This window comes from Dromaius novaehollandiae, chromosome W (genome assembly GCF_036370855.1).
Source record: "Dromaius novaehollandiae isolate bDroNov1 chromosome W, bDroNov1.hap1, whole genome shotgun sequence".
Taxonomy (NCBI): Eukaryota; Metazoa; Chordata; class Aves; order Casuariiformes; family Dromaiidae; genus Dromaius; species Dromaius novaehollandiae.
This window is the reverse complement of record NC_088130.1, coordinates 44,960,093-44,974,428: the sequence shown is the minus strand read 5'-3', so window position 1 is coordinate 44,974,428 and position 14,336 is coordinate 44,960,093. Positions and strand designations below refer to the sequence as shown.

At 35.3% G+C, this 14,336-nt stretch overlaps 1 protein-coding gene across 2 annotated transcripts in view; it reads left to right on the top strand.

The window, feature by feature from the left end:
• LOC112987022 (AP-3 complex subunit beta-1) overlaps window positions 1-14,336 on the top strand; it is a 151,001-nt gene that overhangs the window by 121,379 nt on the left and 15,286 nt on the right. Inside the window, exons 24-26 of one of the 2 annotated variants that reach the window (XM_064500490.1) lie at window positions 1,206-1,290; window positions 10,388-10,485; window positions 11,603-12,736. In XM_064500490.1, the coding sequence (XP_064356560.1) occupies window positions 1,206-1,290; window positions 10,388-10,485; window positions 11,603-11,643 (224 nt within the window). In that variant the 3' untranslated portion in view covers window positions 11,644-12,736. Of the gene's footprint in view, window positions 1-1,205; window positions 1,291-10,387; window positions 10,486-11,602; window positions 12,737-14,336 lie in introns of those variants that run through there. The other variant, XM_064500489.1, reaches the window with a different exon arrangement.

Sequence of the window (14,336 nt, the reverse complement as noted above, 5' to 3'; positions counted from 1 at the left end):
TTTGTCTGGTATGTGTCTACCATGCTTCCACGGGGTGTGGCTTGTGAGCTTCCGTGGTGCGGCTTAATTCAGAAAAGCAATGCGATAGTTTGTTCTTACCTTTCTGCTTGCTACCGTCTGGTTGGGATTTTTTTTGCTAGATTTCTGTTAGTGGAAAAGGACAGAAAATGTGAGGAAGAAAAGCACAGATTGCAGCAACTTTTATGCAAGGGGAGTTTGGTATCTGTGCACGCAACCTACTTGCTTTCCTTTCTGCCTCAAGAGTTCTTTGTTTTAGGGCGCTGTAGTATACGGAGAAGGAACAAAAGCAAGTCTATCCCACATAAATAAATAAAGTCACAAAGACTTAAAAGTAGCAAACTAGTAATATTGTAAATCAAATCAAGTGATACTATGTTCACAATAACACTGAGTAAACATATGCATTCACTTGTTTCATGTAAAAAAAAAAAAAAATCCTGAAAGAATTATTCTGACAAGTTCAGGTTTCTTAATTTTGATGATACAAACTACTCTCTCATTATGGAAATAATATAGTGTTATAGCCAAGAAGGTAAGAAGGAGCATGTCTCTCTCAGTACCTTAATTTGAGAAATGCCTCATTCTGTACTGCTTGTAAAGCACAAAATTATCTTCCATTTTGGGTTCATAATCTTTTTCCTGTCTTCCATTACTAATGCAAGCAAAATATTGGGAAATAAGTAAACCACATCAATTATGAAATATTTTAAGTTCTGATCTTTTTTCATTACTGTGTGGTAATGTAAATTTTATTAATACTTGTTCTGGTTTACTATTTATTAATTAAAATTGGAAACTGGTGTTACTCTAAATGAAGTGCCAATGTTAGATCTGTATGCAAACAAAAGGATGTAACTCTCTAATGTTTTTTTCTGTAATTCCCCCGTCCTTTTTTTTTTTTAATATAAACCCTTATTTTGGTGATGATGGGACAGTAAGATTTTAATGGTACCATTTTAATGGTAACTGCTTTAACTGCAGTGGGAAAAACCCAAGACACTTAAACATGGAAGTGTGACATTTGGCTGTGATCTACTTAAAATTAAATTACAAGTATTTACTGTTTTTTTGACTTTTTTTTTTTAATATAGGTTTTCTAACTACCTGTGGTTTGGGGGTTTTGAATCCAGGGTCTTCTGCTGTTTTGCATGCTTACTTTACCTGCTCCAAATGTTCTCTTGTAGAATCTCTTGAGCCTGAGGGATCTATTACTGTCGCAATGGGTATCGACTTCTGTGATTCCACTCAGACTGCCAGTTTCCAGTTATGGTGAGTTCTCAAGGGGGAGAAAAAAATTAAAGTCTCCATGTGAAAATAATGGGACATGGTATTTAAATTTTTAGCTGTAAATATAACTTGGAAATTTACATGGAAGTATTGGACTTATTGTTTATTAAACATTTAAAGAATTGAACAGCAGTTCACAGTATGATATATGCCAAAGATGTTTTTAGCAAAATGAGACATAGTCATGGTTTTGTTCTGTTATTACAAGGATTATGGGTTTTCTTCTGTCTTACAAATTTTTTCAGTACTTACTTCAAAAAGCACAAATCTGATGGCAATCTCAAATCTAGGTGCCTTGAAACCATATATGTAAGTGGGAGGACTCTCTTAACAGGTTGTATTTGGGAGGTCCTGTTTTTCCCTTGGGGTAAATGAAATCAAGCATTAACTTCTCTTTTTAGTTAGAATTACTTCCCTGTTCCTAAGCTTTATTTTTATTTTTTCTCCCTCTTTTTGGGATACCTCTTAGTAATACCACACTGAATGGAGCAGTCAGTCCTGGCTAGTATGCTGGAGTGTTTTGTGTGGGTTCTTCCTCATAAGAAATCACAAATCAGGAAAGCACATGTGGCCAACCTTAATACCTCAAGTGCTTGTTATGGCTGTTTGTGATCTATGTAACATGACTACATGAAACCATCCCCAAAATTTGCTAGTTCAAATGTGTTTTGTTTTTGTTTTTGTTTTTTTTTAAGATTAGAGGGAAAATGAAAAGGAGTAACTAGACAGCCAACTACATTTTGTCTTGTATGTGGGATTTATGTCTTTTATGCTATTTATTGGCACATTCAAGATCCTCCTTTGTGTGAGTTCCTGTTGCATTCTAGGCTGGCGGAGAGCCTGTTCACCTGGTGAGAACGCTGTTATAAAGCAGCATTTGAAACCAGAGGAAGAGTAGCAACATCCAAACACTGGGAATGAATGTATGAGGGGAAAGCTAGACAGCTTCTTTTAAGAGTGTGCTATGTTATATAGCCTTTGAAGCTATAGAAATGCAGTAAATGAGCCTGCTATGAATTTTTTTGACATATTTCAAAATCATATTTTTTGACAGTTTTTTTGCAATAAGCACTACTTCCTATGTTCTACACACAAAGAGATATTGAATGGACATTCATATTGCAAGATTCTAAATCAGGAAAAACTCTCTTCCCATTCAGAAGATTCTGTACTTCTTTAATACTCTTCTTTACCTTTCTTTAATACTGAAGAAATTTTAGTATACTACTATGAAGTACAGCTTGGAAAACTTGCATGTTATTAAAGGCAGGGATGAAAGCTTTATAATAGAAATGTAACTAAGTGACACCAAATGAACAACTACTAAAAGTGAATTTCTTGTTTTAGTGGCAGGGTGATTTACTATTGAAAATATATACCTTTTTTTTTCTCCCCAAACCTTTTTTTGTACAATAGATCCTCATGTGAAATCATTTTAAAGATACTGGTACCTCCAGCAAGACATCTGCAGCATGTAGTTTATGCATGTTACGTTGTTGTGGTTGGTCTGTATGCTGTTTGCTGGAATTTGGAAGCAGTTTTGGACTGTTCAGAAACTTGGCTTGTTTTTCTGCACCGTATGTTAGCCTGATGCAAGTTTTGTTGGGAGAGGCAATGCAATTTTCATAATTGCTTCAAAATAGGAGGCATCTTTGTTTCTCTAAATATGTTTTATTTTAAATAAAATGTACTCAGTTTATCAAGCAGGCACACTCTCTTTTAGGCAGAGCAGATTTTTTTTTTAAGTACATCTTTTCAGTATACCAGTGATTTGGTTCCAGCTTAAACCATTTATTGCTAAGAATCTCAGCAGTGATGAGGATAAGCAATGTAGCATAACACATTGATTTTATGCAGATCATCACCTTTATGTTTTGGGAGGTCTGCTGTATTAGTGATATATAAAAACTGATTACTTTCTCCAACATTGCCTAGTAATTGTTTATTATTTTCCTATTAGACAAACAAGACAGATCAATATTCCTGAACACCAACCAGACTATGAGTAACATCACTGTAAATAGATTTGCCTCAGACCTCAGTGGTGTATTCATTTTAATGATTTGGACAATGTGAGTCCAATGACAAAGCTCAAGTTAAGTTTAAAATTTAATTAAGAATAGGAACTGCTTACTTTGTTCCTTTGCTAATTGATAGGGCCTTGTCTTTTTGAGACTAGCTCTTAGAAAATGGTATAAAATAGGTAAGTTGTTCTTTGAATTAAATTTTCTATTTTACTGATAAAATAAAACATATATTGTTCAAAATCCTACTGATGTCAGTATCACCGAAGAAATTATGCATTGTGATGTTTCTTGGGCTGTGTCACAGTGCACTCAACTGAAGCCCTTATAACTTGTCATACTTCTTTAAAAAGCTTTTATCCAAGAGGAAGAATAACTTCCAGAAGTTTGTCAAAATGTAGCTAAAGATACTGTGCACACAAAGGTGCCAATATTCTTGTATTTCCTGATAATGTCTTTCATAAAGATATACTGTGTCAGTTGTTTTGCATTTTTGTTAGAAGCAGATTCAGCAGTAAACTGTTCCTGGTCATAATTTTTTTATGTTGTTCTAAAAGGAGCACTTTGTCTTGCATCAAATGTAATTGATCCTGAAGCAGTGTAATCACAATTACTCACTTTCTTAATTGGCCTGCCCAAAATCAGAAAATGGAAACCGATCGGCAGTGTTTAAATCAATAGCTTTGTAGTAATGCTTGTGGGGGTAGGGAGATAGTGGTAATGGGTAGATCAATTGGTCTTAGATGCCAATCACAGACTGTGTGTTTTGCATAGCAAACACTACCTTTCAGCTTGGGGATGTGCTGTTGCAATAGTGGTGCAATAGAAACAAACTATATCAAGAAAAAAGCAAACATGAGTAATAAAATATTTAGATCTCTTTCTGAAGTTCTTGTGTGAATCAAGGACAATGAAAGAGTAATTGTAATACAGAGAGAGGCTCAAAGCATTGAGCTTTGAAAGGCCTCCCTTGTAAACACTATTTTTATTAAGCAAGTTTTACCAAGATCACACATCCAATTAAAAAGAGGAGAAACACCTTAGCTTGAAAACTGTTCCTAATGTGTTTATTTAGAACACGTATTATGATGCTCAACCTGTGTACTCATAGGGATAACATCTCTTCATTGCCACCTTTCTTGTGCTCTCTACTTAGAGACACACTAATTTTTCACTTATATTGATGTTCTGCACAATAACACCTCTCTGTATATGCTATTTTTTAAAAGTGGAAAATTAAAGAAGAATAAATGGAGAATTTTAGTCTTTCAGAAGATGTTTGCAGATTGTTACTGTTCCTTTTTGGTCACTTTGTTCAGACTCTGCAAGCAGGATGTACACAACTTAAAAGTATGAAGCAATTTGTTGTTGTCTATCTCACATGACCAGGTAGTCTGATAGCTTGTTGAATCTTAGTTGAGCATTAGTGTATCCACTGCCCCAGTAAGACACCTGAGTCTTTGCTAAGCAGGTAGGCATCAGTCAGGAGAGGAAAGGTTGGCTGCCTCTGCTCCCTTGAATGGATTCTTGATGTTGCAGATTTGCTGCACTCCACTGACTCTGGATTTTTTTTCCCTGTGAGATATCATACATTTCCACATTTGGTGTGTTTTTCTTTGAATCTTCGAGCTACTAGCAATCATTGTTATAACAATCCTTCTGCTGTCTCTTGTTTTATTATCTTGCATGTCTCTACTTTTCAGATATTCTCAGATCTCTCTCACAGCTTAGCATTTCCCACAGATGTGTGAATAAAGGTTTTGGAGCTCATCTATATCAGAGTTTGCCCCTGCATCCTTGGAACGCAGAAAATTGAACCCTAGAGAAGAAAGGCAAGGAAGGTCACAGAGACAGGGTTACAGTATATACGTGCACTTACCCTATTTTGTGGGTTTAGAATTTCTGATTCCATTTATAAAAGCCAGTAGACAAATCTCCAGGTTGTTGTAAGTGTGTGGCAAGTGACTGAAGGTGAAGGGGAGTAGTCCTATTTATAAGTTTGAGAGCTGGAGAAAGGGAAGGAAACATTCCTACCTTTTCTCTTTCCTTCCCTTTCCCTCCCCATCTTCCCAATTCTCTTAACTCTTCCCAAAGCCATAAAAGAATTGCAGCTTTGAAAATACTATAAAATTAAATTAGAGAACCTATTTTCTCCACCCCAGTCTTTTGAAAATTATGTTGGATGTTGTTCAGCTCTCTCAGTAAGCATGGGGGTAGGGACTGTGTCCATGTCCATGTGCAACTTCCTCAAGCCTAATTTTCTCAAGGTTTTACTGTGAAGAGTATGATCAGAGATCCCAAGAAGAGAGAGAGAAGGAATGGAAGGAACAGCTTTTATGCCTCATATTCTTGCTTAAAATAACGAGACCATGGAAAAACAGTGTGACATGTGACACAGAAGTTTGTACAGGCATAGGGCTGGTTACCTTATAGTGGCATTTCCCTTCTCCTAATGTGGTTACCAGAACAGCTGGGACCCTGTACATATTCATCTACTACTGTTATGCTGATAGAAGAGAAAGGAAGTGTCTGTTCACCTCATCCACCTGGACTGTATAAACAGAGAATTTTGCTGACTACTCCAAAAAAGGTTGGTGTAACAGGAAGAATCTGACAATTTCTTAAATGAAGTAAATTCTCTGGATGATATTTGAAAAGGTAGTTAGATCTACTGTCTGCAAGTTGTATCTTATCGTAAAAGCTCTTGCTCTGAATTTTTTTTCCAAGGCAGAGAGATTTTTCTCTCTTATCTCATTCTATGTTGATGTAGAAATCTTCCTAAGCAGAACTTCTACCCGTGAACAGGAATAAATGAAGAGGATCAGTTCAGCAGCAGTCAGTATTTGTTTTGGGGGCAAACATGCATTCAAGTGTTGATGCCTGCATAAAAGCATCTGATTAAAATTATGTAGTGGAATGTGCTATGGAATGTATTAAAAGCTAATGTTAAGGAGAGGCAAGACTGTCTTCACTTCACTGTCACTTGCATTTTCACTTGTTTCTTACTGTTTCCTTCCCATTTGGTTTGTCAGCAGATCACTAAGTTGTTTACAGATGTTGGATAGTAAGACAAGCAATCTGGTTGTCTTCTTTTTACTCCATTACTCTAAAGTAGTCAGTTGGCCCTGTAGTCAGTTCCAGAAAACAAATATATCTGTATAGATAACTGACCTGGAAAAAGCAAGGCTGGACATGTGCAACTACTCTTGTTCCTTCTATTTCCCTAGCCTTTTTTCTTGTAAAAGTGGAATGCCATCTGTTCCCTTCTTCAACATGACTGTATGAGCAAAGTCTCCCATACTTCTCGATTTCATCTTTTGCAGGAATCTAGAGTGTTGCTCTTTGTTTTCTATTCTCCTTTTCATTCATCTTTGGAGATTTCTGAATACAAGACAAAAATAGTGAGCTGTTTTTTGATAGATGTGTTCTGGGTCAAGAAGCTACCATGGTCATGGTAATAGCAGGAAGAATATTCCCCAGCCTATTATTATTAAAAAAAAAAAATCCTTATTACGTGGCTTTGAAAAGTAAAGACTGCCATTGTGGAGCCTAATGGGCATTCATTTACAGATGATTGTAGTAATATTATTTATATTAGTTTTAAAGATGGTGCTGTCATCTTTGTCCTCAAGTCTGTCATTATAGAAAAGACAACTTCTTTGCCAGGAAACTTTTGGAGCAAATCCTTTAAAAGAAAGGGAACAAGGAAAAGGGGCCCAAGTTTGAAATGACAAGTGCTAGAGTAAACTCCCGCTGTAGCCATCTGAAGGAGTGTTAAAGCTATGCTTCCTCTAAAGGATTGAATGTTAGTCTTGCAGTGTCACTTATGACAGAGATGGTTAGTCTCCCTTTGTTTCTGAGAGAGCATTATCATCTCTCATTTTTTCATCTTAATTGGTTCATCAAAAGAGGCATTTATGTGATTCTTTGAAAGTGGCGAAAGTCTTTTGAAAAGGCAATATGTACAGGTTAACAGTCATTAAGATTACAGTAAGAATAATGAAGTCTAACTTTATTTGTCCTTACGTCCACAATTCCATACGAAAGAGATTTTGCAAACTAGAGACAAGGTACTGTTCTCAAACATCCCTGTTCATTTGAATCTTTTAGAGCTCCATCCTGTTACACTCCTCACTGAGCAAACAGGTTCCCCTAAGGATGTAACTTATTGCACAAGCTAATACCAGAAAATGCAGTCTTAAAAAAAAAAAAAAAAAAAAAAAAAAAAAAAAATTGGAAGCTTCTCCAACTTGTTCCTACAAGAAAGTTGGAGCAACACTACTTGAGAGATGTGTCAATGCAGTTTGAACCAAATGTCTGCCAGACTCTTAACATTAATTTCAAGCTTCAAACCATTTCTGCAGGTTTTTGTGTATTGTAATTAATATAAATAATGCTTAAATAAATAAGTTACATACACTGAAACTTATTTATTAGGCATTTAGGGGAATTATATAATATTGTACTGTCGTGTCTTGATTCAATTGTTAAGCATATCCGTTAAGTATTTGATGAAATCTCCATCTTTGGAGATGCTCAGGGCTTAAACGGACAAGGCCCTGAGCCCTGTGACCTAAGCTGCCCTGCGCTGAGCCGGAGGTTGGACCAGGTGATTTCTAGAGGTCCCTTCCAACCTGAATTATTCTACGGATCTATAGAACTGTAAAATTACTCTTTGTTAAATTAGATATTAATGATTCTCTAATATCTAGACTTAACAAAGTAGATGCAGATCAATAAACAAAATCTGTATATTTGGTCTGTAATGTGTGTGATAAAGAGAATTATAAAAGGGAGGATAATTTTCTCTGCCTGAAAAATAGACTTACAGAAGTACACTGAAATTAAAAAAAGGTAATGCAAAGTAAACCAGATGCTGGCTGTAACAAAATCAAGAACTAGATGTTTTTTGAAGAATAACCAGCAATCAGAAGTTCTTCCTGTAGCCAATGAAAAAGTCATAGCTTTCCAAGGAATACCTATTAGCTTTTTAATCGCTAGGGGATGGAATGCTTAGTATGGCAGTGATGGCAAGTGGTCCTCTCAAGCACAGTTAGAACCATTTAAAACTCAAGGTATTCCGATGCTTTTATTCCTTGTTATTGTCAAAAGATTGTTATATGCATTTCAGAACACTCTAATCAGTGATGTTTTATGTATACATGGCGTGTCCAGTCAAGGCAGGATGCGAATCATTGCACACAGAACCGTTAATCAGTTTTATACCAAATTATTTCATGCACATCTCAGCTAACATTGGTGTGAAGGTATCATTAAAAGTTTTAAGTTCAGAGTAGTCCAAACAGTGTATATAAACAGCAAAAAGTTGTGAGACAGTTGATTTAAAGAGCCTTCCTTCTGCTCTTAAGCTGTTGGAATTCTTGATTGGTTTTGCAAAAAGTATTAAAGAAAAGCATGACTCTTATTTTACAATGCACTTAATTCTGCCAGGCAATCAACCAATCCCTGCCCTTGTAGCATGTTACTGACTTTAGAGATGTATGGTATTTAAAGTAGTATGGGGGAAAAAATATGAGAATTTGTAAGCTAAGCTGATTTTAAAAAGTAGCACTCCATAAATGATTCTTTGTAATGTGAATACTAGCTATGTTTCAAGGAATTATTTCACTGTATGTTTATGAGATGAAAATTTTCAACAAAGGCAGCATTCCTCCTGAATTACATCTGAAATGTCTGTATTTGACATTGCATCTATAAGCACGATTATAGTACGTCAGATGTTAGAAAGTAAGAATATATGAATTCCTAAACATTTGCTTGTGAAATTAGGTAACTGTGGTAAGTATTATAATTGTAAGTAATAGGAGAATAAAATGCTTTCTTTCCTGTTTTCAGGTGGTTTATCTTGTATCATTAGGAAGACGACAAATATATCTTCTATATTAATCATCTAATGCTGTTTCTTCCATCAGTCAATTTATTGCAGAATTTTAAAGTCAAGCTTATTAAAAATCAGTAACAAATATTTGAGCTTAATTTAAATATCATGGATGTTAATCAATTTTTTTTCTCATTCTAACGATTTTATCATTATATTTACATAGGATATCTGAGGCATGTCAGCAATCAATATATATTGATTATTTGGTACATCGGCAAAACAAAAGGTGTTCTTTTCTAAAAGTTTCTCATGCCTCACAGCTGTAAAAAGACTCTAATTGGATATACTGATCCTGAATTGTTAGCTGAATTCTGTAAACTGTAATTAGTCAACCGAACATGGCAGAATGCAATGTGCCTTGAGTTTCTGTAGACCTGGAGAACTCCAAGACCAGATAATCAGAAACTTAGTGAATGGGTTGGTTAGGGAGAGCATTGATTGTATGGGATTTATTTCTTAAGGAGGAATCTCTAGCATGTGATAATAGTAGTCTACTATTGACAGCTTTTTTTGGTTTTTTGGTTTTTTTTAAACTCTCTACCATTATGAAAGCTGCCTCAAAATCTAAAATTTTCCAGCATGCTTTTAAATTGGCCAATGGGGGGAGGGTGTCTGTGGGCTGAAATATGTCAAAAGTTAAAGTCTGCAAAAACTGAAGTGATCAAACATTATTTTCTTGACTCCCAAATTTATTGTTTTAATTTTGTTTTTCAGACAAGAATTATCCTTTTTTTCTGAAACTATAAATTTGCTAGGTTTAGTCCTGTTTCTCAAGACATCTGTTGCTGATGACTGAATTTCTAAATAACAGTTCTTTTAAAAGAATTGTAAAATCCGTATTAATTTATCTTTTGCACACATTTAGTTTGAGTTTGATGCTTCATAGATTACAAATATTAATGTGAGTAAAAGTAACATTTTCAGAAATACAAGAGTGTGCATACTATATTGGTACTGTATTTGTGCTGGAGAAGAAGCATTGAAGACCTACACTGATGTAAAAATATTAGCAGACTTTTGGATTTACAGGGTAGAAATGAGGCAGGTAGGTTTTACACTGTTTGTAGATTTCACAGTAAATTTGGAGCTGATATGTATATAATAATGCATTTCAAAGCACTTGGTCGATTCTCTGCAACTTCTCTTTTCCCAGCACAAAGGATGATCATTTCAACGTTAACATTCAGCCCGCTGTTGGAGAACTGCTTTTACCTGTCACTATGTCAGAGAAGGACTTTAAGAAGGAGCAAGGTGAGAAACATTATTTCAGCAGCATCAATAAATGTATTTGGATGAGAAGACAGTTGTGGTGCTTTCAACTTCCAAGTGTACAGAACGGGCTTGTAGTGTAGCTCTCAGTGTTATTCTCTCTTAGTATGGTCTGATACTGATGATTTGATTTAAAAATACCTTTAAGAAGTCGTACAGTGGTATTTGACTTTTCTTTAGTGTGCCTTTAAAAACACAAAGCCCACCTCATATCCTTAAACAATCTTTTAGCTTAAAGAGTTTTGGCTTCCTGTCATGAAGTATTAATGTGCTTCATATTAGCAGTAAGGCAGAAAACTGGAACCCCAGCTCCAAGAAATAAACCAAATATAAATTGAAATAATGGGTTTTACTAGCCTTTATTCCAAGACTACTCTTAAATACTATTAGTGTACTTTTTCTTCAACTACTTAATAAGTTTATTTTAACCTTTCTCCTTTAAAACATTTCTGCGTATAAAAATAATATCCTTGCTGGAATAAGCTTTAGAAAGGTGACATCTTGCATATACCTCAGCAGACATTCTTCTAATGTTGTGTCTTTAAGGAAGATAAGTTTGATTCTAGTCCAAACACAAACCCCCATAGGACCATTTAGTAACTTGAACATTTTATGCAGAATAACCAGAGAGAATTGTAGTTAGCTTTGCCCATGTGTTAAGTGGAACAATCCACACTGCTACCCTTAATTTGGATGTGATTCTGGGATATTCTAAAATATAAATGATTGCATTTTGGATGTATTCAAATGCAATAGTGTTTACTCATCTCTCTCAGTGTATGGGGATTTATATGTGTGAATCTCTTCACACTGAGATGAGAATATGCCCATGGGATTCTGTCTCATTGCTGTGTAAGGCTTAGAAACTCAGTATATCCATCAAGCAGTCAAGAACAGCAATGAGTAATGCTACGTATTATTAATTATTGCTTTTGAACATTTCTTGCTTATGTATTTTTGAATGATTAAGAAAGTAGTTTAAATATTATCTAGATCATTTTCAGTTAAAGTTTATTGCGGCATAGAAAAGTTAGGATTGTGCTTTGTTTTCTTAACCAATTGATACTTATTTGCTGTTCTTACCCTTTGCTGGCTTAAGCCTGCCCCTCTGCTTTATACCTGCTCAGCAAACCAAGGTGAGTGATTGAATGAGGCTGTGGCACATTTATTTTAAACTGTTCCCTTCTAAAAATTGTAGCTGAGGTTATAATGAAAGGAAAGAAGGTTATTGTACCTCTTCCCGCGTGTTTTTATATTTGCTTGCTTCATGATATTTTGATAGAGTTTTTGTATGTTTTGCTGTGACTGAGGGTTTTTTCCTCCTGACTGGCCATACAGAACCACGAGCACACAGAAGTGTACTTGGAGAATAGCTGGGGTCCTCTGTGGAGTTGTTGCCAAAATTCCTTTTTCTTCTGCCATTTTACTTCTATGGTTGTTGATTATTTGTCTGAATAAATCTGGCAGCTGTTTGCTATGTTTAATAGAGCAGAAAGGCTACTCTGAATAAAGCTATTTGAAAATTTGTTTATATGAAGTATTTGTAAATCCATGAAGGTCTCTTGGCATTTCTGTATTGCGCTCTCTGTCTTCCTGAATTCATTCTTTGATGCAGGACTTGATGCTGGCAAATTTACTATAGGTTTAAAAACCTTTTCTATTGCATCTTTTTTATTATAGATATCAGCTGTTTCAGAATATTCTTGGTAATAGTGGTCTCAATTCTAAATTTTACATAAGTATTTATTACAGAGATTTAGGAACAACCAGTATTTGGGGACAATTACTGTGCTATCTTGCTAAATGAAAATTCCAAATTATAATAATAAAATGCAGGGCGATTTAGAAGTTAGTGTATATTGCTCTATTCTGTGTTTAACTTTGGTTTGTCTGTATTCTCCAAATGAATGTGATTTATGTAACTTGTTTTTCCATTTGTCATGGCTTTTCTTTTTTTTTTCTCTTTTTTTTTCCTCCTCCCTTTTTGTTTTTGGACATAAGATGTTTCAAGTCTTGTACCTGGAGATACTTTGTTTTATTTGCTATCAAAAGTGCTATCAAATTGCTAAAAATAGTGAAGGAGTGAGCACAATATTAGAAATGCAAGATTATACTGGGGAGAATGAGAATACGTTTGGGTTTTAAGGATTTTTACATCTAAATTGCACGTGTAATCTAATAAGAATGCTAAAGAGGAAATACCCAGTGTTATACTGATATGTAGAAGACTATTCATTGCTGCACATCTTTACTCAATTACACTGCGCTGCTTTGCATTGTCTGGTACATTTGTGTATTTCCATTTTCTTCCTGATGGCATAAGGAGAGGGGCATGGAGAGGTTACTGAATATTCATGGCTGCAAAGGTTATCTAGTGGTAGCACTGGAACCTGGAGAGCTGTATTTATCCCGCTGCTATGCGTGATGCATTTAGCCTTGCTACCCCACGTTACCTCTCCTTCTGTTCCCACCTGGGGAATCCTCTGCTGAGGGAATTCCTGAGAGCAGCAGCTGAGTTCACATCCATGTTGTAGGTGATAATTTGGAAAGAGTGGATAAAAGTGGTGTTGCCAAACTATCTTCCCCCTTTCTGGTTAAATATTTTTGCCGATCATCAGGCCTCGGGATTCCGTAGCTTATTTTACATCGCAGCCTCAGGAAAAGTCTGGCTGCTTTAGCAGGGATTCTGTATGAGTGGGAAGGGTGCCGCTGGGGTATTCGTATCCAAATTTTTACTTGTCCTGCTGTTTTTAACGGTCAGTGGCAAAACTCTGCTTGACTTGATTCAGAGTGGGACTGAGTGCTCTTTTATCTGGTAGCTAACATGCCTTGTTATCTACCAGTATAATTTTTTCCAATTTCATTTCCTTTTATTATTCAAACTGTGTACAGTTGTTTCATTGTATTAGCTAATTAACCCAGATTAATTGCTGCTCTGTGCTCTGACTAGAATTTTCTTACATTCCAGTGTTTTATGTAGTCTTAAAGGTGGCATGTGATTCTTATAACAGGAGATTAATCAGAATTTTTAGGAAGGTCTTTTTTTAATAGCCAGTTAAAACTACTGTAAGTATAATGCTTTGTGTTTTTTCCTACAGACATGTTTTAAAATAATTTTGTCAAATTTTTAAAAAAGAGTATACCTGAATTACATTAATTAAAAAAAAATGGTTAAATAAACAATTTGTTTACTTAATTGTATTAAGATTTATGCATCCAACTTGTCTTCCTAACAGGCAAGATGCTAATTCTTTAAATGGTCAGACATTTACTATTTTCTGGCCCTTGACTACCATAAGCAATCATATTTGATGCCCCTTAATTAGAGTACCCTTTTTTCTTTCCAGGTTCTTTTCCACCTCAGCAATCGAGACAATACATTTGCTTACCATGCTGCTCTCCTAAGTGTTCTTTTGCATGTAAATTAATCTTGATTCAGTTTACACTGTCATGCTGAGTGGTACAAATTGCCTATAACAATAAAACAGCATGAGTTAAAAATAAAGGGGGGTGGAAAGGCAGATTGAATGTGTGCCTTACTTGATAGGATGTTACTTTGCTTTATGCCAATACATTAGTCGACGATAATGAATCTTCTGTTCTGAAAAGCATGGTTTAGTTGATTTTTTTAATTTTACTTCAATGGAGCAGTACCTTGTCTTTTATAGAACAAGTTAGACAAACCATTAATGACAAGAGTGTTAAGGTTAAATATGAAGCAATGCATTCACTTCTCTGAGTGCTATCCATCTTTCCATTTACAGGAGCTTGACAAAAGTACTGGCTTTGTACAACATTTCCTTTAATTACATGCTGCGGGAAACAGGCTTTTA